We start from the raw sequence: 22,525 nt of genomic DNA, 5'->3' as shown, positions 1-22,525 counted from the left end.
GTTTCTATGGATTAGGCAGAACAGCTACTTCCTCTAAACTTGAAGGAATTGTCTAATGTATGATCATCTATGTAGATTTTGTGTGATTGGTGACTTTTGCTGGCTGGCTGGAGCTGTGGATGTTGTGGGCTGGGGTCTGGGGGCTTTCTGCAGCGTGGGCACACTGTCAGAACATTTAAGTTGAGGTGGATGCAGACCAGTGTGTCCTGGGGTTCTTTGTTGAGGGTACCCTGGCAGGACAGCTGAATCTGAAATGGGTGCAAGCTGGGTTTCCGTGGGGCACTCTGTGTAGGGGGTGCCCTGGTGGTGAGGCTGGAGCTGAGGTATTATGCAAGTTGGGAGGCCCCTGAGCTCTCTGTGCTGAGGGTGTCTTGACAGGCTAACTGAAACTAAAATGGGTGCAAGCCAGGGGGACTCAGGCTCTACACACAGAGGGCACCTTGGTAGGACAACTGACACTGAAGTGGATATAAACCAGATATCCCAGGACTCTCTGCACATAGGGTGCCCACAAGGGGTGGCTGGAGGTGAGGCATGGTACAGGACAGGAGTTCCTTGGTGTTCCATGCAGATGGTGCCCAGGCAATTCTGCTAAAGCTAAAATGGTTTTGGGGCAGTGTGTTCCCTGGGCTCTTCATACAAAATATGCCCTGTCAGAGCAGCTGAAGCTGAATTGGGTGCAAACCTATATGTCCCAAGGTACTCAGCTCAGTGGGTGCCCTGGCCAGGTAACTGAAACCATGACTGGTGTGGGAAGGTGTGTTCTGGGGTGCTGCACACAGGGTGTGCTATGATGGAAAGGCTGAAATCAATGCAACCTTGGGCTAGGGGTTCCCAGGTTGTTCCACGTAGGGAGCACACTGGCAGGGCAGCTGGATCTGAAGCACACATTAACCAAGTTTCCTGAGCACTCTGCCCTTGAGGTGCCCTAGCAAGCCATCTAAAGCCAGAGTGGTTTAGACCTGGAGTTTTCCACAATGCTTTGTGCCTATGTCACTTTGGCACAAAGGCTGGGGCTGCAGTGATCACTAATCAGGGGTGTTCTAGTGTGCAATGCCTTGTGGCTACCTTGGTGGGACAGCTAGGGCTGGTGTGGGCTATGGGCCTGAGGCTCACTGATGTGTCAGGTCAGCTAGGATGCCTGGACCGTACACTGGTTTGTGCTTTCAAAGTTGGGGGAAGTGTAAATCTTGTCTATCAGCCTCTCCCATCTACAGAGCATTCCAGCTGTTCCCCCATCCATTTGGTAAAGGTCTAGTGGTAACTGTTTTATATGCTAGTTGCTGTTTTAAGTTGCTTTTTAAAGAAAAAAAAAGAAGAAAAAAGAGAAAAGAGGAAAAAAGAGAAGAGAAAAAAAAGAAGACAACATGTAGCTTTTTTTTTTTTTTTTCTGTATACCGGAGTGACCAGGGCTGGTGTACGTTTGTAGACCGAAGGCTTGCAGAGACAGCAAGACAGTTATGGAATCCAAGACCTTGCTCTGGCTTGTGCTTTTAAGGTGGAGAGGGAGCATAAATCTGCAGTTCTTCAGTTCCTATGACCCAGAGACCAGTCCCATGACTCCTCTGCCATTTGGCAGAATTCCAGTGTTGTCTCTTTTACATATCAGTTGTTCATTTATTTATTTATTTTAAGATTTTATTTATTTATTTGAGAGAGAGAGAGAGAAAGTACGAGAAGGGGGAGGGTCAGAGGGAGAAGCAGACTCCCTGCTGAGCAGAGAGCATGATGTAGGACTCGATCCTGGGACTCTGGGATCATGACCTGAGCTGAAGGCAGATGCCCGACTGACTGAGCTACCCAGGTGCCCTTAGTCGCTCTTTTAAACCAATGCTTCTTTTCTGTGCCCAATAACAGAGGAATCTGTTCCCAGGTCCTCAGTACTATCCCTTCCCACTGTAGTTCACAGATTTGGGTGGTTGAAGGATTCCTTTGTTACCATGGTTCCTTCTCTCTTGCTGTTCTCTTTTGCTGTTTTATCTTTTGTCATGCAGAAGTTTTTCAGTCTGCCCTCAGTTTTTCTTCAGGAGGAGCTGTTCTATAAATAATTGTAATTTGGTGTGTTTCGTGGAGGATGTGAGTTTAGGGTCTTCCTATGTCACCATCTTGGACCAGAACTCTACACCACAGCTTTTTTATCCATTCATCTATCAACGGACACAGGTTGCCTCCCTATCTTGACTGTTGTAAATAATGTTCTGATAAACAAGAAGGTGCATATATTTTTTTTATTTAGTGTTTTCATTTTCTTTGGGTAAAGATCCAGTAGTGGAGTTATTGGGTCATGTGGTATTTCTACTTTTAATTTTGTGAGGTAATGCTACATTGTTTTCTACAATGGCTGCACCAGTTTGCATTCCCAACAACAGTGCATGAGGGTTTCTTTTTCTCCATATCTTCCCAACATTTGCTATTTCTTGTGTTTTTGATTTTAGCCATTCTGATAGATGTAAGGTGATATCTCATTGTGGTTTTGATTTGCATTTCCCTGATGATTAGTAATGTTGAGCATCTTTGCATGAGTCTGTTGGATCTCTGTATGCCTTCCTTAGAAAAAGGTCTTTTCAAATCCTCTGCCCATTTTTTAATGTGATTATTTGTTTTTACACTGTTGAATTGTACAAGTAATTTATATATTTTGGATATTAACCCCTAATTAGATATATCATTTGCAGATATTTCTTCCATTTATTAGGTCATATTTTTATTTTGTTGATGGTTTTCTTTGCTGTGCAAATGCTTTGTATTTTAGTGTAGTCCCAAGAGTTTGTTTTTGTTTTTGTTTCCTTTGCCTCAGGAGAAATATCTAGAAAATGTTGCTAAGGCCAATATCAAAGAGAATACTGTCTATGTTTTCTATTAGGAATTTTATGATTTACATCTCACATTTAGGTCTTTAATCTATTTTGAGTTTATTTTTGTGTATGATGTTAGAAAGTGGTCCAGTTTTTCCAGCATGATTTACTGAAGAAAGTATCTTTTCCCTATTGGATATTCTTGCCTACTTTGTCATAGATTAACTGACTATATATGTGTGGATTTATTTCTGGGTTTTCTATTCTGTTTTATTGATTTATGTGTCTGTTTTTGTGCCAGTACCATACTATATTTTTTTATTATAGCTTTGTAATGAAATCTGGGATTGTAATACTTCCAGCTTTATACTTCTTTCTCAAGATTTCTTTGGCTATTTGGGAGGTTTTGTGGCTCCATACAAATTTTAATATTAATTTTTCTAGTTTTGTGAAAAATGATGTTGGTATTTTGATAGAGATTGCATTAAATCTGCAGTTTGGTTTGGGTAGTATGGACATTTTAACAACTATAATTTTTCTACCTCATGAACATGGAATATCCTTCCATTTGTTTGTGTTGTGTTCAAATTTTTTCATCAGTGTTTTATAGTTTTCAGAGTACAGGTTTTTCACCTCCTTGGTTAAGTTCATTCTTAGATATTTTATTATTTTTTGTGCAATCAGTTTCTTAATTTCTCTTCTTGCCACTTTATTATTAAGCAACACTGTGGAAAGACTCACATGGTAAAAAAAAGGAGTCCTCTTAATAACAACTATGTAAGTGAGTGAACCATCTTGGAAGTAGATCCTCCAACTTCAATCAAGCCTTCTGATAAATGCAGTTCCAGCTGACATCTTGAGAAGAACCTCATGAGAGACCTAGAGGCAGAATCACACAGCTAAGCCACTTTTGAATTCCTGAGCCACAGAAACTGTGAAATAATGTTTGGTTTTTGTACTGCTAAATTTGGGATAAATTGTTATGTAGCCATAGACAGCTAATCAAGGCCTAGAGATCTTGACAAAATAAAAGAAAAGGTGTGGTTCCAGAGCTTAAAGGATAATAGTTGTTTTAATTTAAAGTTTCAGAGGTGAAATGGTTCTCCTAGTAATAAGAAATTCAAGAGTATAGACATTGTTGTGGATGGCTGAAGCGAAGCAGGAGTAAAAGCCACTGGAGATGAGAATATCATGTGTCCACAAGAATATTGGAGTTACCCAGGATGACCAAATAGCATTATATAAAAGCCCTTATAGAATCTTAAAATGTTGGTGCTAGAAATGACATAGCATTGTAAATCATTTAGTCAATCTAATTGGACTTAGTTTCTCAAAGTATAGCCCAAGGAATACCCACATGAGAAACAATTGAGGAACTTTTGCAGAATTCTCTTATATCAGAAAAAAAATGAATACTCATATCCAGGTCTGGTATCCAGGAATCTTCATTTTATCAAATTATCCAGGTAATTATTAAACACACTAGCTTTCAGCACCTCTGGTTTATTTCAACTCCTTTATTTTATGACTTCTCTTTTATTTTTATTTTTTTAAAGATTTTTATTTATTTATTTGAGAGAGAGAATGAGAGATAGAGAGCACGAGAGGGAAGAGGGTCAGAGGGAGAAGCAGACTCCCTGCTGAGCAGGGAGCCCGATGTGGGACTCAATCCCGGGACTCCAGGATCATGACCTGAGCCGAAGGCAGTCACTTAACCAACTGAGCCACCCAGACGCCCATGACTCCTCTTTTAAAGACCAAGATCTTATTTTGCTTCTAATACTTTTCATTACTCAGAGCAGCTATTTGTGCCCAAAGCAATCAGTAGCAATTGGTAAACCTACAATAATAAATCAGAAACTATTTAAATAATATTTAAATTAAATATTTCTTTTTTAAAAAAGATTTTATTTATTTATTTGCGAGAGAGAAAGAGCAGGAGCAGGGGGGAGGGGCAGAGGGAGAAGGAGAAACAGACTCTTCTACTGATCAGGGAGCCCAATGCAGGGCTCAATCCCAGGACCTGAGATCATAACCTGAGCTGAAGGCAGATGCTTAACTGACTGAGCCATCAAGGCCCCCCTTAAATATTTCTTATAAAAAGAAAATTGAAATTTTATACATATGATCTGGCTCCTGCCTGACTTCTACTGCTTTCTGCCTCACTCATGATACTCTAGTGAATTTTTTCCCACCTCAGGGTTTTTGCATTTGTTGCACTTTTCACATAAGTGAATCTGTGAATCTGTGATATTCAGATACTCACATAAGTGGACCCTCTCGTTACTCAAGAAGTTACTCAAGTGTCAGCTCAAGTATCTGCTCCTTGAAGAAGTATTTTCTGTTCTCCCAATCTAAAGTATCTACCACACCAACCTCTCACTCTCTATGGTAGTTAACACTATTTGAAATAATCTTGTTTCTTTTTTTGTTTTCCTGGTCAAAAACTTACACTTAAGCTCAAACAGACCAGGGGTTTTGTCTTCATGTCTGTTTTGTTCATTGTTTCATATCTACCACATAGAACCATAACAGGCGTGAGGCCCTATGGGCAGGAATGGGAGTAGTCAGAACTGAGTGCAGTCAATAAGGAGATATATTATCTATAGAGAATTTAAAATCATTAATAAAACAAGAAAAATCATTCTTCTTTTTATTATTACAGTGTACTGGAAATTCTAAGCAATGTTGCTAATAAAATACTCCTCCCTTAGAAAACTTTTTTTTTTTTTTGGTCTAAGATCTAAACAAATCTTTTGGTTACTATATGTAACCCTCAAATTAGCACATCTTGATAACTTATTCTTTAACAAACATTGTATTCTCCAGTGAAACTTAATTTGGAGAATTCCAAGTTATACAGTTTCCAAAAACATGTTGACTGAGCTATACAAATTCTTTTAGAGAATAAATTCACAAAGTTTCCAAATTGTTGGGGCTCAACTTTGGTGCAGGTTGCATCTCTGCCCCCTGTGGTACTACATATCCTTGCATCTAAACAGATTAGAAATGAACAATGATAGCACAGTGATTGAAAAAGAGAAACAGAATCTGGGTTATTTCAATTCTGCCAATTTATGTGACCATTCGGTGTTTTGTGTGTATGTGTTCAAAATTTAAAACACTGAAACGGAGTGCAAACTTTGAGGTGTAAATTTTGTTTGGAAAAGTGTAACTTTATAAAAAAATTTATTTATTTATTTATTTGACACAGAGAGACAGAGCACAAGCCGGGGGAGGGGCAGAGGGAGAAGCAGACTCCCCACTGAGCAGGGATTCCCCCCTAGGGCTCAATCCCGGGATCCTGGGATCATGACCTGAGCCAAAGGCAGACACTTAACCAACTGAGCCACCCAGGCGCCCCAAAAAGTATAACTTTTAATATATCATGAACTGTTTTACTGAACTTGAATTTTCTGGCATGAAAATTTAGATGAGGTTGCTAATCAAACAGAAAAATATGTGCAAACAGCCAGAATTAGCCTTGAGCACCACACAGTGAAAAACAGTCTTAAACTGTTCCTTAAAAATTGGGACACAGAAAATGTGAAGAAAGTAATTTACTATGCAACAATACAGTGTAAGGAAATAGACATTACATAGAAAAGATGATCACATTTAAAAAAAATAATAGCAAGAGAAATGACAAAAGATGATTGTGTGACATTACCAGAAGAAACCAAAAGGGCATTATATAAATGCCTTGATAGTTTGCAGAAAGCACTGGACACTTGTTCTAAAGCAATGGATCAAATGATGTCAAAGTTCCCTCTCATTCAGACGTTTTTCACTGATTTCTACAGAACTTCTGAAGTTTTTACCTAGTAGTATAGAAATGTATAATTAATTTTCTGATGAAGATATTTAGATGAAATTTTCAACTGTGGAACATCTGAATGCCACTGGATTGGATGCTGAATAAACTAACACATGGATGGTATTGTAATTCATGGAAGTTCTGTGAAAGAAAATTATTATAATTCTCTTCCAAACTTATTCACAATTTTGTGCTCGCTTCAGCAGCACATATACAAACTTATTCACAATTTTAAGATTTTTTTTATTTGTGTATATGTTGCTTTACACGAAATAAACTTTATATATAGGTTTAAGTTCTTTCTCTTTTAAAAACATATATTAATGCAATTAGAAAACATTGATCCATTACTTTTCTCCTTTTCTGTACTGCACTATTTTCTGTTTTATTTTTATGATAGATATGAATTTCAATAAAAGAAAAAATTCAGTGTCTTTTATGGCCATTATTATTAGTTTAATTTCACCCTTATTTCTTTAAAATATTTATTATAATATTTAATATTTATAAATAATAGTTATAATATTTAATATTTATTTGATAAATATTTAATATTTTGAATATAGTTGATACACAATGTTACATTAATTTCAGGTGTACGACATAGTGCCTCAATAACTCTATACATCATGCTGTGCTCACCACAAGTGTAGTACCATCTGTCACTATAAAACGCTATTACAATACCACTGACTGTATTCCCTGCGCTGTACCTTTTGTTATCCTGACTTATTTTTCCATAACTGGAAGTCTCTCTCTTCCTTCACTCATTTTGCTCATCCCCACCCTTCCCTTCTGGCAGCCATTAATTTGTCCTTTGTATTAATAAGTCTCTTTCTGCTTTTTCTTTGTTTATTCATTTGTTTTGTTATTTAGTTTCCATATATAAGTGAAACCATATGGTATTTGTTTTTCTGTGTCTGACATATTTTATTTAGCATAATACCCTCTAAACCCATCCATGTTGTTGCAAATGGCAATATCTTATCCTTTTTTATGGCTGAATAGCCAAGATATGGAAGCAACCTAAGTGTCCATTGATAGATGAATGGATAAAAAAGATGTGGTATATATTATACAATAAAATATTACTCAGTCATCATTATTTCTCAAAACAATTTTGTCATATAGAGGAGAAAGCTGTTAAAAAATGATTTGCTTAGAGTGTCAAATATGTTAGATATGTTACTGATGCCTGGTATATAGTTTGCACTTAAATATTTGTTGAATGAATAAATGAATTAATATTGGCTATGCTGATGGTCAGATTATGAGCATTTTCTTTCCTTAAAATCATTCGTTGGAGGCCTAGGGAATATCTTGCTCCCTGTTAAGTAGATTGCACCTATTCAACGCATATTCTCCTTACAGCACCAAAATAATCCTTTTAAAATCTAGCTTAGATCATGCCACATCTTTGCTCAAAACCCTCCATTGACTCCACCCCCCCATTCAGAATCAAATCCGGTCTGTATGGTGGTACAAAAAGCCCCTACATAGCCTCTTATTTCATTCCTTTTGGACTTCTCACTCCAGCCACACCAGCCATTTTTCATTGTTGTTCTTTCTACATCAGATAGCCTTTCCCTAACCTATTTAAACAAGTAAATTCTCACCTTATCTCCATACTGTTTTATTTTCCTTCATAGCATTTGGCACTTCGTAACATTTGTTTGTCTTTTCCTTTTGGAAACATAAGCTCGTTGAGGGTGAAGACATTGTATTGTTCTGTATGTTGAACAAGTGCCTGGCATATAAGACGGTCAGAGTGACAGTCTTAAAATGTATGAATTTGACCATTTATCACAGAGGTAAGATGTTCTTTTAGTGATTGATAAAATACAAGAAATTTTCAACTTTTCATGTGTTTGGGGGTCCTGCTCCTGGGGTCCCAGAGAATGTATCCTTTAACATTTACCGAGGTCAAAATGACTCCGCAAAACTTCAAAGTATGGACTTTCTTTCTGCGCCAGGCACATATTGTACATGTGCTTTATTTAAAAAAATAGCCAAAAAAGAGCATTCCAAACATAAAGATAAGAAAAAAGAAAAAAAAATCTCCCTGGTTCCCATAAAATTAAAGTCATACAGCCTTGCACATATTAAAAACCTAAGATAAAGTCTTTAACGTTCTGGAATGTCCTTCCTCAGGATGATTTGTAACTTTTTATGAAAAAATATATATATATATAAAACCCTGGACCAAATGTTCCTTCCCAAGAGCACTCCTTTCTTTGTGAAGATTGTGTTTCCGGGCAACTGTATTCACTTGGGCTTGAATAAAACTCTTTTCCTTTCTCTTTAAAATTTTAAGAAAGCTTTGTTCAATCTGCCTGGACCTGACTATATAGTTATTTATTAATGCAGCTGGACTTGGATTTTAGATCCTTACCTAGACAAATCACATATGTCCGAAACAATGAAAATAGTGCAAACTTTTGCACCCAGCAAAACAGCTTTCAACTGGATTATGGAAAGTATTCTGAAAGGCTTTATGGAGGATAGGAACAGTCAGTCACGAGGATGAACAGTTTTACCGAGAGACAGCCGGCTAGCTGTAGCAGCTTCCCAAAGCCGCACTAGGAGAGTGGAGAAAGGGCGGAGCCAGCAGACAAGGACGTAACCAGGCGGGGCTGGTGAGGTGAGCCGAGTTGAGCTGTTTTGTCCCTCTCTGCCCACCATATGGTGAAAAACTCAGACGGAGAAGGTCACAGATATGGCGGCTGTTAGGGTAAGTTTAAAAAAAAACCAAAACCTTCCTTAGTTTCTGGGTGCAGATAGCATTCTAGTAACTATAGAAGGGATCCTCCTAATTTCAGAAGGGAGCCCCACAGCAAGAGGCGGGGTGGAGGTGGGGTTGTGAGAGAACTGACAAGGCCAGGGAATCTTAAACGTTTGCAGCCTCCAAACACCGACCTCTCCCCCTTGGATTTCCTGAGCCTGGGACAGTACTCTCTCCTCCGTCCCCTGCAGTTAACTGTTTATACAGCGGCATCGTGAAAACTGGGGAACGGCTGGGTGAAAAAGGCTGGCTTGGCGACAAGCAGCAGCAGACTTGTGGGTCTTGAACTGAAACAAAGAGTAAAAAATCCTGGGCATTCGACTGGGCGCACAGGGCGGAGTCTCATGACCCTTTGAAAGACTTTGTTCAAACATTTGGAGGTGAAATAGACTAGGATAGAGACATCTCAGAGTTTCTACGCAGTGCGCGGTGTTTGTATTCACTGTTGTTCCTTTCCGGGTTTGAATAATAGGTTACCTAAGTTTCTTTTGAGTTCTGTAATGGGAAAAGATGCCTTTACTTAGAAATCTAAGTACCGGAAGTGACTCAGCTGGCTGCTAGCTGCTGTTCCCTAAGTAGGTTTCAATATTAGTAGTAGACAAATATCTACAGGTGGGTATTTGTAGCGGGTTTTAAGTGTAAAATGCACTGCTTGCAGAAGATACAAATATGAATAATTCAGTTCAGCCAAAGTTTAAGGTGACTCAGTATCCATCTTGATTGACCATTCTTCATTTCAGCATTTCTGATTCTCATCTCATAATTTATCGGAATTATCATAATAGCCTTGTCACTGGACTCGCAGTCTCTAGCCTAGCTCTCGTGGAATCCATTTTCCCTTAACTGCCAGAGTACTGATCGTAAAATGCAAATCTGATTATACCCCTTTCCTACTTAAAAACCTTTATTGGCACTCATCATCTGCCCTCTGGGGTCAGGTCAGACTCCTGTGTCTACAACACCCAACCCTGCCTTGGCTTTTCAGCTTCATCTATTGTTTCCTAGGAAATTTTTTAACGTCTGTACTCCAAGCCTTTACCCCGGCTATTTCTCCGGACCTGATGGGAAACATCCTCATCTAGTTAGTTCCTATTTAAGTCTATTCGTTCATTTAACAGCTATTTGTGTACTGCCTCCTCATATACTAAGCACAAAATGCGTTTTCCAAGATAGTGTTCCCTACTTCCCCAATCTAATATAAATAACTCCTTTTTGTGCTTCCAGAGGACCCTGGGCATACTTTTACCTTAGGACTTATCACATTTCAAATAATAGACTACTTGCCTGTTCTACCCTCTTATAAGCTGCTTGAGGACAGTAATTATGATATTAATTTTTGTATCCCTAGCACAGGTATGACTTACATTAGGTACTCAATAAAAGCTACAGGAATAAATATATGCTAGGCAATGAAGTAGTGTACTCTGATTCAGAGCAAGAAAAGTGCCTTGCCTCAGGAGAAGTACAAAGTGATCTGAGGGTTCAAAAGAGAGAACTCAAACCTGGTTGAGGAGAATAAAGAACGACTTCATGGAGGCGGTGCAGAGACAGAAGGAATAGTCAGTGGTGAAAAGCAAACCAGAATAGAGTGTTGTCACTGAAGCCTAGAGGAGAGAGTTGAACAGTCTTTTGATTTAGCCATTAATAAGTCACTGGAAGCTACCATTTGTTAAGTGCTTACTACAAGATCAGGTACCATGCAAAAGTACTTTACATATGTTATTTCACTTAAATCTCAAGACAACTTTATCTTGTAGTTATTATGATCACCGTTTTACAAACGAAAAACTAAGGTTGAGAGAAGTCAAGTAAATTGCCCCAAATCATAATGCTAATAAGAGCTGAAGTGAGAAAAACCAGTATCAATAAAGTGATAGAGGGAGAACCTAGATTGTAAGGGGTTAAGGAAAGGCTAAGGGGTGGGAAACTGGCCTTAATTTAGCACTTACTTTGGCCAGCTGCTCTACATGTATTATTTCATTTTAGTCCTTTTGATGACCCTAAGAAATGGGGTAGTATCCCCATTTTATTTATGAAAAAACAGGCTTAGAAAAAGTGCTTGCTCCAGGTCATATTGCTGCCAAGTGGCAGAGTCAGGTTCAAATGCAGGTATATTTGGCTCCAAAGTCCATGATCCTTCCATTACTCCTTGCTTCTGAAAGGAAGGGTACATTACTCTTTGGAAAAGTGTGTGGTAAAAGGAAGGAAATAAATCTTGAGATACAGGTAACAAATTCCAGAAAAGGTGTCTTTTCATTTAAAATAGTCATGAGACTGTCAATTATATCTTGATAAAACTGGAAAAACAAAGTCAGGAGGCCTGAGCCGGTTTGGTGACAAGGCAAAATGTGCCAAAAACTAGTATAGAGGTGGGATGCATGGGTGGCTCAGTTGGTGAGGTGTCTGCCTTTGGCCCAGGTCATGATCCCAGGACCCTGGGATCGAGTCCCACATCAGGCTCCTTGCTCAGAGGGGAGCCTGCTTCTCCCTCTGCCTACTGCTCTCCATGCTTGTGCTCTCTCTCTCTCTGATAGATAAGTAAAATCTTAAAACTGATATAGAGGAAAGATAATAATTGTTATCACAGCTAGCTATTAAGTTATTAAACATTTACTGTGCTAGGCATTTTTGCCGAGCATTTTACGTGCATTTTCTCATTTATGCTTCACAGTGGCCCTATGAGTAGGTAGTTATCAGCATTTTACAGGTAAGGAAACTGAAGCTTAGAAAGTTTGAATAACTTGCCCACAGTCACATGGTAGCAAGCAGTAGAGCTGGATCTGAAATTACATGATCTGAGTCCCGATTATGAGGCTTAAGTTTGAGGAAGCATTTGTGAAGCCAAGGTACCAAAAGGGTGATCTGTGTTCATTTTGAAGCCCCAGAGTTTAATAACAAAGTGTAAGATAGAGGGGATCCCAGCAAGTTGGCAGAAAACTCTAAAAAATATTACATAAATCTTGAAATAGAGCTTGTTGAGCAGATATGATAGTGGAACACTGACATGGAATTACCCTCAAGGAATAAGGACTATGTTGATTTTTTCCTCCTGACTTCTTGAATCAGAAAGAATGGCTTGAGGGCTGGCCTTCATTTAAAAGGTTTGGTAGGAGAGGCACCTGGGTTGTGCAGTCGGTTAAACCTCTCTTAGTTTCTGCACAGGCCCTGTCGGGCTCTGTGCCGAGTGCAGAGTCGGCTAAAATTTCTCTCTCTCTCTCTCTCCTTCTGCCCCTCCCCACCTCCCTCTCAAATAAATAAATCTTTTAAAAAAAAGGACTGGGAAGAATATAGTAGTGTTAGACAAACGCCAAGTTTCTTTCATGCCAGAGGTTGAGTGAATTTGAGGAAAATGTGAGTCTCGAAAGAAAATTTATGATAAAATACTTATTATTAAAATGTGGGGGCACCTGGGTGGCTCAATTGGTTAAGCATCTGTCTTTGGCTCAGGTCATGATCTCAGGGTCCTGGGATAGAGCCCTGCATTGGGCTCCCTGCTCAGTGGGGAGTCTGCTTCTCCCTCTCCCTCTGTCCCTCCTCCTGCTCATTCTCTCTCTCTCTCTCTTAAATAATAAATAAAATCTTTAAAAAAAGAAAAAACTAAATATGGCTACCATTTATTGAGCACTTCCTGTGTGTCTGACACTGCCAAGCTGTTGATGCACATCATTTCATTCTTATGAAAGGTTTTCGAATGTAGGTAATTTTATTAGCTCAAAGAACAGGAGTAGAGCAGAAAGAAAATCAAAGGTGTAACAGGAGGTTGTAGTTAGAAAAAAGCTTGTTCAATGTATGATTTTAGCTATTAGCAAGTTCTGGGTAATGGTAAGTTCAGAGTATACTCATGGAGTGGATAGCCACAGTGGAGTGAATATGAAGGTCTATGGAGGTAAGGTAAAAGGGTGAGAGGAGGCTTTTGGGTGGTTTGTCCACAAGCATATTAAAGTCATTCTTAGTTAAAGCAGGATTTAGAGTATAGAAGACTGCTAACCAGGATTCTAACTCTTTGATGTGATGCAGTGACCAGGAGGCAGGTAGATGATAGTGCTAAGAATGAATAGATAGATGGTATGAACTTCAAAGTAGCAGAGTTACTTTTATTTCTTTTATATAAACTTTTTTTTAATTGAAGTATAGCATATATCCAGCAAAGTACACAAGTCATAAACAGCTTGGTAAATTTTCATAAAATGATCATGTTTATTGAATCAGAACCCAAATTAAAAAAAAAAAAAGAGCATTACCAACAGCCCAGAAACCTTTCCTTCTGTTCCTCTACATTGTTATCCTCCACCATAGATTATTTTTGCTTATTTTTGAGCTTCAGATAAATGGAATGGTACAGTATATACTGTGTTATGTCTGGCTTCTTTCACCCAATATTATGTTTCTGAGATTCAGCCATTATGCATGTAACACTAATTCATTTTTATTACTGTATGACATTTAAGAAGGTGAATGTATCATGATTTATTTATCCATTCTACTCTTTTTTTTTTTTTTTAAAGATTTTATTTATTTATTTGACAGAGAGATAGAGAGCACAAGTAGGCAGAGCGGCAGGCAGAGGGAGAGGGAGAAGCAGGCTCTCTGCTGAGCAGGGAGCTGGACATGGGGCTCGATCCCAGGACCCTGGGATCATGACCTGAGCCGAAGGCAGCCGCTTAACCGACTGAGCCACCCAGGCACCCCTATCCATTCTACTCTTGATGAACATTTGAATTATCTTCAGTTTTGAGCTATTACACAAATAATGACCCTGTGAACATTCTTCTGTATGTCTTTTTGGTGCACATAAATGTACATTTCTATTGTGTATACACCTAGGAGTGGGATTGCCAGGTCATAGGGCATGTAGCTTTGGTAGATACTGCCAAATAGTTTTTCAAAGTGGTTATACCAATTTACATTCCATTCAAGAGAGTTCTAGTTGTTCTACTTCCTCACTAATAAGAACAGAGGTTTTTACCTAAGGGTGAAGAAGTAATAGCTTAGAAGTAGCATTGAATATCAGGAAGAAGAAAATTAACCTCCTTTCCCTGAGACACTTTGAATAGCCTCGTCTTCAGGATTATAAGGGAAGTAGAGACCTCACAGAACAGTCATGTTTCATTTCAGGCAAGGAGAGGGGAGGGTAGACACAATGCAAGGACTTTCGGAGTTTTGAGGAATAGCAGAAAGTTTGGTCAGTGGAGAGAAAATACAGAGCACTGTAGAAATTAGAATACAGGAGATAATACATGACTGGGATTATATTTTGGGGCTTGGGCCAAGGATGGTGGATATGGAGAGGAACATGGACATCATAGGACTTAAGGTTTTAAAATCCTTGATAATACCAGCTGCATATTCCTTTGTGTCAATTTTAGTCCTTGTCTGTTTCCTTTCCTTGTTTCATGTAAGTTATACCAGAAAATAGAACCTAACAAAGTGAAATTTGTTAAGTTGGAAAGACTGGTGTTTATCATTAGCAAAATCAGTGTTCCTGTTTCCACTTAGCATTGTTGAACATGTTTATTTTCAGTGCAACTTTGAAAGTTAAGCTTTGAAACCCTTAGCCTATTTAACTATGTTTGGTATAGGTTCCAGGATATCACTTTATGCCATAAAGTGAAAGTGATGTGTGCGTTGCCTCCTCCCACACCCACATGACTGACTTCCCTGTAATGCCATCCTCACAGATGGTGGTTAGGTGTTCTGTGAACGTCATTGAATATGGAAATAAAATATTGCTTGTCATGTATCCTAAGGTTATAGAGAACTATGGCATGTTCAACTTATCTTAAGCAGTGTTTTAATGAAAGGATGCATAGTTTAGCAAGAAGGCCTAGGAAAGTGTCTCACCAGCCAAACAAACCTCAAGAAGAACCATTCAGAATATCATAGCAACTCTGGTAGTTACCAATCTCATGACTGGACTGTTCTGTTTCTGCTAACTCTACATGTTTTATATCAAGACTTTCCTAGAGAAAGGATTTGATTGGGTTGGCTAGACACTAACCACTACAAAGTACCCCTGTTGGGCAGAAATTGCACCTCAGGCCCCTTTATAAGACAGCCTCTAGTTGGCTGCCTTTGGCTCAGGTTCCAATCCCTAGTCTAGTCAGTTTTGGCCAGGGCATCAGTCCTGTAGTTCAAAGCATAGCAACCTATGTTAGGAATCATAGAAGGGAACACTATAATTGTCAGAAGCTCTGAAGCTTCTTAGAAGGGCCAAGGCAATGGACGGATATACTTTTGGGGTTCATGGTCTGTCTGGTATAAATTTACTTTTTTTGAATACTTTCCGGAAGTAAGTAGTAAAGTTGTTGAAATATGGTAGAACATTTTTAGAATTGCTATTAAAACCTAACTTATTAACCTCTTGTAATTTAAATTGGGAAATTGGTTTCTCAAGGATAAAAAACAGCAAGATGGTGGAGGGTTTGAATGCTAGGATATGTTGGAATTTTATTTTGAAGGTAGTAGAGAGCCATTGAAATAAATCCAAAATTATTTATGATTTTTAAATTTAATGTAAAATATTACAGTTATCAAAAAGGCATTAATGAACACTGTAAATGTAGGTGAAACCTCCTGTGTATCCCTCCAACTCTGATTGCATTCCCCTTACTTCCTAAACCCCCCATAGCTATTTTCCTGACTTGTATTTAATATTGCTATGTGTGTTTTGAGACTTTTACTCTATATACATGCATTACTAAACTTTATACACTGTTGTTTTGTGTGCTTTTTAGCTTTATATAAATTTTATTTATGTGGTATCTATTCTTCTGCCACGTGTTTTTATCAAGTAGCAGTTTGTGATACATACGTTTTTATGTGTAGCTGTAGTTCATTTATTTTCACGTGCATAGTATTCTATTATTCGAATATAACACGTTTATTTCTTCATTCTCTTGATACTGTAGTCACTTTTTTCTATTACAAATAATGCTATTATGAACTATAATATGCAAATCTCCTTGGACCCATGTGAGTTTCCCTGCTATACCATAGACTAGCTGTATGACTTGGGGCAAATCACTTAACCTGTGGAAACCTCAGTTTTCTTATCTGAACCCTTAGGATAAGAATAGTACTTATCCCCTAGAGTTTTATACTAGGAAATACTAAGTAGATAGTATATTATGTGCACAACACTATGCATGGGTTATAGCAGACATCCAATAATTTCTAGCTCCTATTATTCTCAGTGTTTAAAATAATATATTCCCAGCACTTAGTGTAATGCCATTATTTCTTCTGACCTTTAGATCCCAATTTAAGTCACACCTCATTCAGGCCAGTGGATTGATAACTTGTGAGTATCAGTAGTCTCAAGCAAGTAGAATAGAAATTTGTTGTGTTAACATGATCAATTGTTTATTGAAATGAATATTTATACACAGCCTTGTTTCTTCTTAGACTTATTTTGATTTCTTTCAGACTCTTGATGCTTATTCATGATACTTTTAATGATAAATAATTTTGAAAAAGTATAAAATGTAATGTGCTTTTTTGGTTACCATACCCTTTATGTATAAAATGTTCTTTCTCTCTTCATCGTTCAAACCGTAAGCCAATAAACAAGAAATTTGAATGGAGAGATTATTGCAGAGATTGTTTAGTCAAAAACTGTCATGTGAAACATAAAATAATTTTTATGACTTAAGAAAGGTTTCTTTAAGAATAACCCTAATTGAGGGCGCCTGGGTGGCTCAGTTGATTAAGCATCAACTCTTGATTTCAGCTCAGGTCATGATCTCAGGGTTGTGGTATTGAGCCCCATATCAGGCTCCGTGCTCAGTAGCGAGTCTGCTGGAGATTCTCTCCCTCTCCCTTTCCCCCTTCCCCTCACACACTCACTTGCTCTCTGTCTCTCAAAGAAATAAATCTTAAAAAAAAAAGGAATAACCCTAATTGAAGGGGGTAAAATTCTAGTAGAGTAGGAATGAGAGTACCATTTCCATTGATCTATGAACCCTAACGGATAAAGAGTGTAATTAAGGCATAATAGAGTCTCAAACCTTTGAATATTGAGATGCTAAAGGCTTTGTAGTTTGTTGCTGTTTTACACCTATAGTTTTTTCACAGGCACTTTATTTTTTTGTCTTTTCAAGTTTTTATTTAAATTACAGTTAGTTAGCATACAGTATAATTTTAGTTTCAGGTGTACAATATAGTGATTCATTACTTCCATACAAGACCTGGTGCTCATCAAAACAACTGCAATCCTTAATCGCCATCATCTGTTTAACCTATCCCCCTACCCACGTCCCCTCTGGTAACCATCAGTTTGTTCTTTGTAGTTAAAAGTTTGTTTTTGATTTGCCTTTCTCTCTCTCTTTTTTTTCCCTTGTGCTCTTTGTTTTGTTTGTTAAAATCCACATATAAGTGAAATCATATGGTATGTGTCTTTTTCTGACTGACTTATTGGTCGCTTAGCATAATACTCTCTAGCTCCACCCATGTCTTTGCAAAGGGCTAGATCTCATTCTTTTTTACGACTGAGTAATATTCCATTACACACACACACACACACACACACACACACACACACACACTTCTTTATCCATCCATTAGTTGATGGACATTTGGGCTGTTTCCTTAATTTGGCTATTGTAGATAATGCTGCTATAAACATTGGGGTGCATGTCTCCCTTTGAATTAGTATTTTTTTTATTATGTTCAGTTAGCCAGCATATAGTACATCATAAGTTTTTGATGTAGTGTTCACGATTCATTAGTTGTGTATAACACCCAATGCTCATCACAACATGTATTTTTAGGTAAATCCTTAATAGTATAATTGCTGGATTATAGGATAGTTCTGTTTTTAACTTTTTGAGGCAGCTCCATACTGTTTTCCAGAGCGGCTGCACCAGTTTGGATTCCCACCAACACCGCAAGAAGGTTCCCCTTTGTGAACATCCTCCCCAATATCTGTTGTTTCTTGTGTTGTTGATTTTAGCCATTCTCACTGTTGAGGGGTGATACCTCATTGTAGTTTTGATTTGTATTTCCCTGATGATGAGTGATGTTGAGCATCTTTTCATGTGTCTGTTGACCTTCTGTATATCTTCTTTGGAAAAATGTCTATTCATGCCCATTTTTAATTAGATTATTTGTTTTTTGGTGTTGAGTTTTATAAGTTTGTTATATATTTTGGATGCTAACCCTTTATCAGATATGTTATTTGCAAATATCTTCTCCCATTCCATAGGTGGCCTTTTAGTTTTGTTGATTATTTCCCTTGCTCTGCAGAAGCTTTTTATCTTGATAAAGTCCCAATAGTTTGTTTTTGCTTTTGTTTCCCTTGCCTCAAGAGAATTATCTAGTAGGAAGTTGCTAAGGCTGGTGTCAAAGAGGTTACTACCTATGTTCTCTAGGATTTTGATGGTTTTGTGTCTCACATTTAGATCTTTCATCCATTTTGAATTTATTTTTGTGTATAGTGTGAGAAAGTGGTCCAGTTTCATTCTTTTGCATGTTGCTGTCCAGTTTTCCCAACACCATTTGTTGAAGAGACCGTCTTTTTTTTTCCAATTGGATATTCTTTCCTGCTTTGTCAAAGATTAATTGACCATATAGTGTGGGTTCCTTTCTGGGTTTTCTGGTATGTTCCATTGACTTATGTGTCTATTTTTGTACCAGTACCCTACTGTCTTGATCACTACAGCTTTGTAATATAGCTTGAGGTAAGGAATTGTGATATCTCCAGCTTTGCTTTTCCTTTTCAAGGTTGCTTTGGCTATTCACAGTCTTTTCTGGTTCCACACAAATCTTAGGATTGTTTGTTCTAGCTCTGTGAAAAATCCTGATGATATTTTGAGAAGGGATTTCATTAAATGTGTAGATTGCTTTGGGTAGTATAGACATTTTAACAGTATTTGTTTTTCCAATCCACAGGCATGGCATGTCTTTCCAATACTCTCTTTCCTCTTCGATTTCTTTAATGAATGTTGTATACATGTCTTTCACCTCTTTGGTTAAATTTATTCCTAGGTATTTTACGGTTTTTGGTGCAATTGTAAATGGAATTGATTCCTTGATTTCCCTTTCTGCTGCTTCATTATTGGTGTATAGAAATGCAACAGATCTCTGTACCTTGATTTTGTATCCTGTGACCTTACTGAATTAGTGTATCAGTTCTAGTAGTTTTTTAGTGGAGTCTTTAAGGTTTTCTGTATAGAGTATCATGTCATGCGCAAATACTGAAAGTTTGACTTCTTCCTTGCTGATTTGGATGCTTTTATTTCTTTTTGTTGTCTGATTGCTGTGGCTGGTACTGTGTTAAAAAACAATGATTAGAGTGGACATCCTTGTCTTGTTCCCAACCTTAGAGGAAAAGCTCTCAGTTTTTCCCTATTGTGGATGATATTAGCTGTGAGTTTCTTTTTTTTTTTTTAATCTATGGCCTTTATTATGTTGTACATTCTTTCTAACCCTAATCTGTTGAGGGTTTTTATCATGAATGTATGTTGTACTTTATCAAATGCTTTTTCTGCATCTGTTGAATGGATTTTATGGTTCTTACCCTCTTTTAGGGGTGTCTTTATCTTGTTTTGGTATCAGGGTAATGCTCGTCTCATAGAAAGAATTTGGAAGTTTTCCTACTTTTTCTGTCTTTTGGAATATTTTGAGAAGAACGGGTATTAACTCTTCTTTACATGTTTGGTAGAATTTGCCTGTGAAGCCATGTGGCCCTGAACTTTTATTTGTTGGGAGATTTTTGATTAGTGATTCTGTTTCTTTGCTGATTATCAGTCTGTTCAAGTTTTCTTTTTCTTACTTTTTCAGTTTTGGTAATTTAAATCTTTCTAGGAATATATTCATTTCTTCCAGATTGTTCAATTTGGTGGTATATAATTTTTCATAATATTCTTTTTATAATTGTTCATATTTCTGTGGTGTTGGTTGTTATTTCTCCTCTTTTAATGGTGGTTTTATTTAAATGGGTCCTTTCTCTTCTGTTTTGTTCAATCTGGCTAAGGGTTTATCAATTTTATTGTTTTTTTTTTTTTTTCCAAAGAACCAGCTCCTGGTTCACTGATCTTTTTTTTTTTTTTTTTTTTTTTAGTTTCTGTACCATTTTTTTCTGCACGAATCTTCATTATTTTCTTCCTTTTGCTGGCTTTGTTGTTCCTTTAATAGCTCTTTTAGGTATAAGGTTGGTTAGGTTGTGTATTTGAGATTTTTCTTGCTTATTAAGGTAGGCATGTATTGCTCTATATACTTCCCTCTTAGGACTGCTTTTGCTGCATCCCAGAGGTTTTGGACTGTTTAGTTTTCGTTTTCATGTATTTTTTTTTTAATTTCCTTGAATGGATTGACCCATTCATTGTTCAGTAGAATGTTCTTTAACCTCCATGTATTTGTGGTCTTTCCAAATATTTTCTTGTGGTTGGCTTCAAGTTCCATAGCATTGTTGTCAGAAAAGATGCTTGGTATGGATCTCAATCTTTTTGTTATTTGTTGAGGAATGATTTGTGACCTAGTATGTGCTCTATTGTGGAGAGTGTCCCATGTGAACTTGAAAAGAATGTGTATTCTGCTGTTTTAGGATGGAATGTTCTGAACAGTCTGTTAAGTCCATCTAGTCCAGTGTGTCATTCAAAGCTGTTGTTTCCTTGTTGACTTTCTGCCTAGATGATCTGTCCATTGGTGTAAGTGGAGTTTAAAGCCCCCTGCTGTTATTGTGTTATTATCAATGAGTTCCTTTACATTTGTTATTAATTGTTTTATATATTTGGCTGCTCCCTTATTGGGTGCATAAATAATTACAATTGTTAGATCTTCTTGTTGGATTGCCCCCTTTATTATGGTATAGTACTCTTCATCTCTTGTTACAGTCTTCTGTTTAAAGTGTTTAAAGTGTAGTTTTCCTCAGATTGCCAAGGGCTCAAATTGACACTCTTCCCCTCAAATTCCAGCCCCTGTGCTCAAGTTTGTGCACAAAAGTGGGCATAATTATAACAGCAGAATGAAGCAACCCAAACATCTAATTATTTCTGTGGAATATAGAATGGATAAAAGGAGTGTGCTCGGCTGAGAACATCTCCAGCAAGCACATCAAAGAACAGTACATACAGCAGGATTCTGGTTAGTAAAACAAACAAACCAACCAACCAACCTGGGAAGAATAAAACAAGATGAAACCAGAGAGGGAGACAAACCATAAGAGACTTCTTAAGCATAGGAAAGAAACTGAGGCTTGCTGGAGGGGAGGTAGTGGGGGGGATGGGGTAACTGGGTGGTGGGCATGAAGGAGGGCACGTGATGGAATGAGCACTGGGTGTTGTATGCAATTGATGAATCACTGAACTCTACCTCTGAAACTAATAATACACTATATTGTTAATTAATTGAACTTAAAATAAAAAAAAATAAAGTATAGTTTTCCAATATAAGTATTGGTACTCTGGCTTTCATGTAACATCCATTTGCATGATAAATGTTTCTCCCTCCCCTCACTTTCAATGTGCAAGTGACTCTAGGTTTATAATAAATCTCTTGTAGGCAGTATATACTTGGGTCTTGTTTTTGTTTTTGTTTTTTAAAGATTTTATTTACATGCTGAGCATGGAGCCTGACCTGGGGCTTGATCTCACCACACTGAGATCACAACCTAAGTTGAAATCAAGAGTCGGTCACTTAACTGATGGAGCCACCCAGATGCCCCTTGGGTCTTGTTTTTTTATCCATTCTTACACTCTATGTCTTTTGCTTGGAGCATTTAGTCCATTTACATTCAGAGTAATTATTGATAGATATGTATTTAATGTCATTACTTGTTTTGTCATTGTTTCTGGAGATTTTTCCACTCAGAGTCTCCTTTAATATTTTTTGCAGGGGTGGTTTAGTGGTGAGGAGCTCCTTTAGTTTTTGTTTGTTTGGAAAACTCTTTATCTCCCCTTCTATTTTGAATGATAGCCTTGCTATTTTTCCCATTCAGCACGTTGAATATATCATGCCACTCCCTTCTGACTTGCCACATTGTGTTGAGAAATCTTCAGCTAGCTTAATGAGTCTTCCCTTCTAAGTTAGGTACTTCTTTTGTCTTGCTGGTTTTATGATTTTTTTCTTCATCACTGTATTTTGCAAATTTAATCACAGTATGTCCTGGTCTGGGCTTGCTTTTGTTGATTGTGA

At 37.6% G+C, this 22,525-nt stretch overlaps 1 protein-coding gene across 2 annotated transcripts in view; it reads left to right on the top strand.

Annotated features, from left to right (window-relative positions):
* Window positions 1-9,238: 9,238 nt before the first annotated feature.
* Window positions 9,239-22,525, top strand: part of APOOL (apolipoprotein O like) — a 123,047-nt gene continuing 109,760 nt past the window's right edge. For both annotated transcript variants that reach the window (XM_027609646.1, XM_027609644.1), the window contains exon 1: window positions 9,239-9,343. In XM_027609646.1, coding sequence (XP_027465447.1) covers window positions 9,329-9,343 — 15 coding nt within the window. In that variant the 5' untranslated portion in view covers window positions 9,239-9,328. The remainder of the gene's footprint in view (window positions 9,344-22,525) is intronic.

This window comes from Zalophus californianus, chromosome X (assembly GCF_009762305.2).
Source record: "Zalophus californianus isolate mZalCal1 chromosome X, mZalCal1.pri.v2, whole genome shotgun sequence".
In the NCBI taxonomy this organism is placed as follows: Eukaryota; Metazoa; Chordata; class Mammalia; order Carnivora; family Otariidae; genus Zalophus; species Zalophus californianus.
Note: the sequence above shows the minus strand (reverse complement) of the source record. Positions and strands in the feature narration are given on the sequence as shown.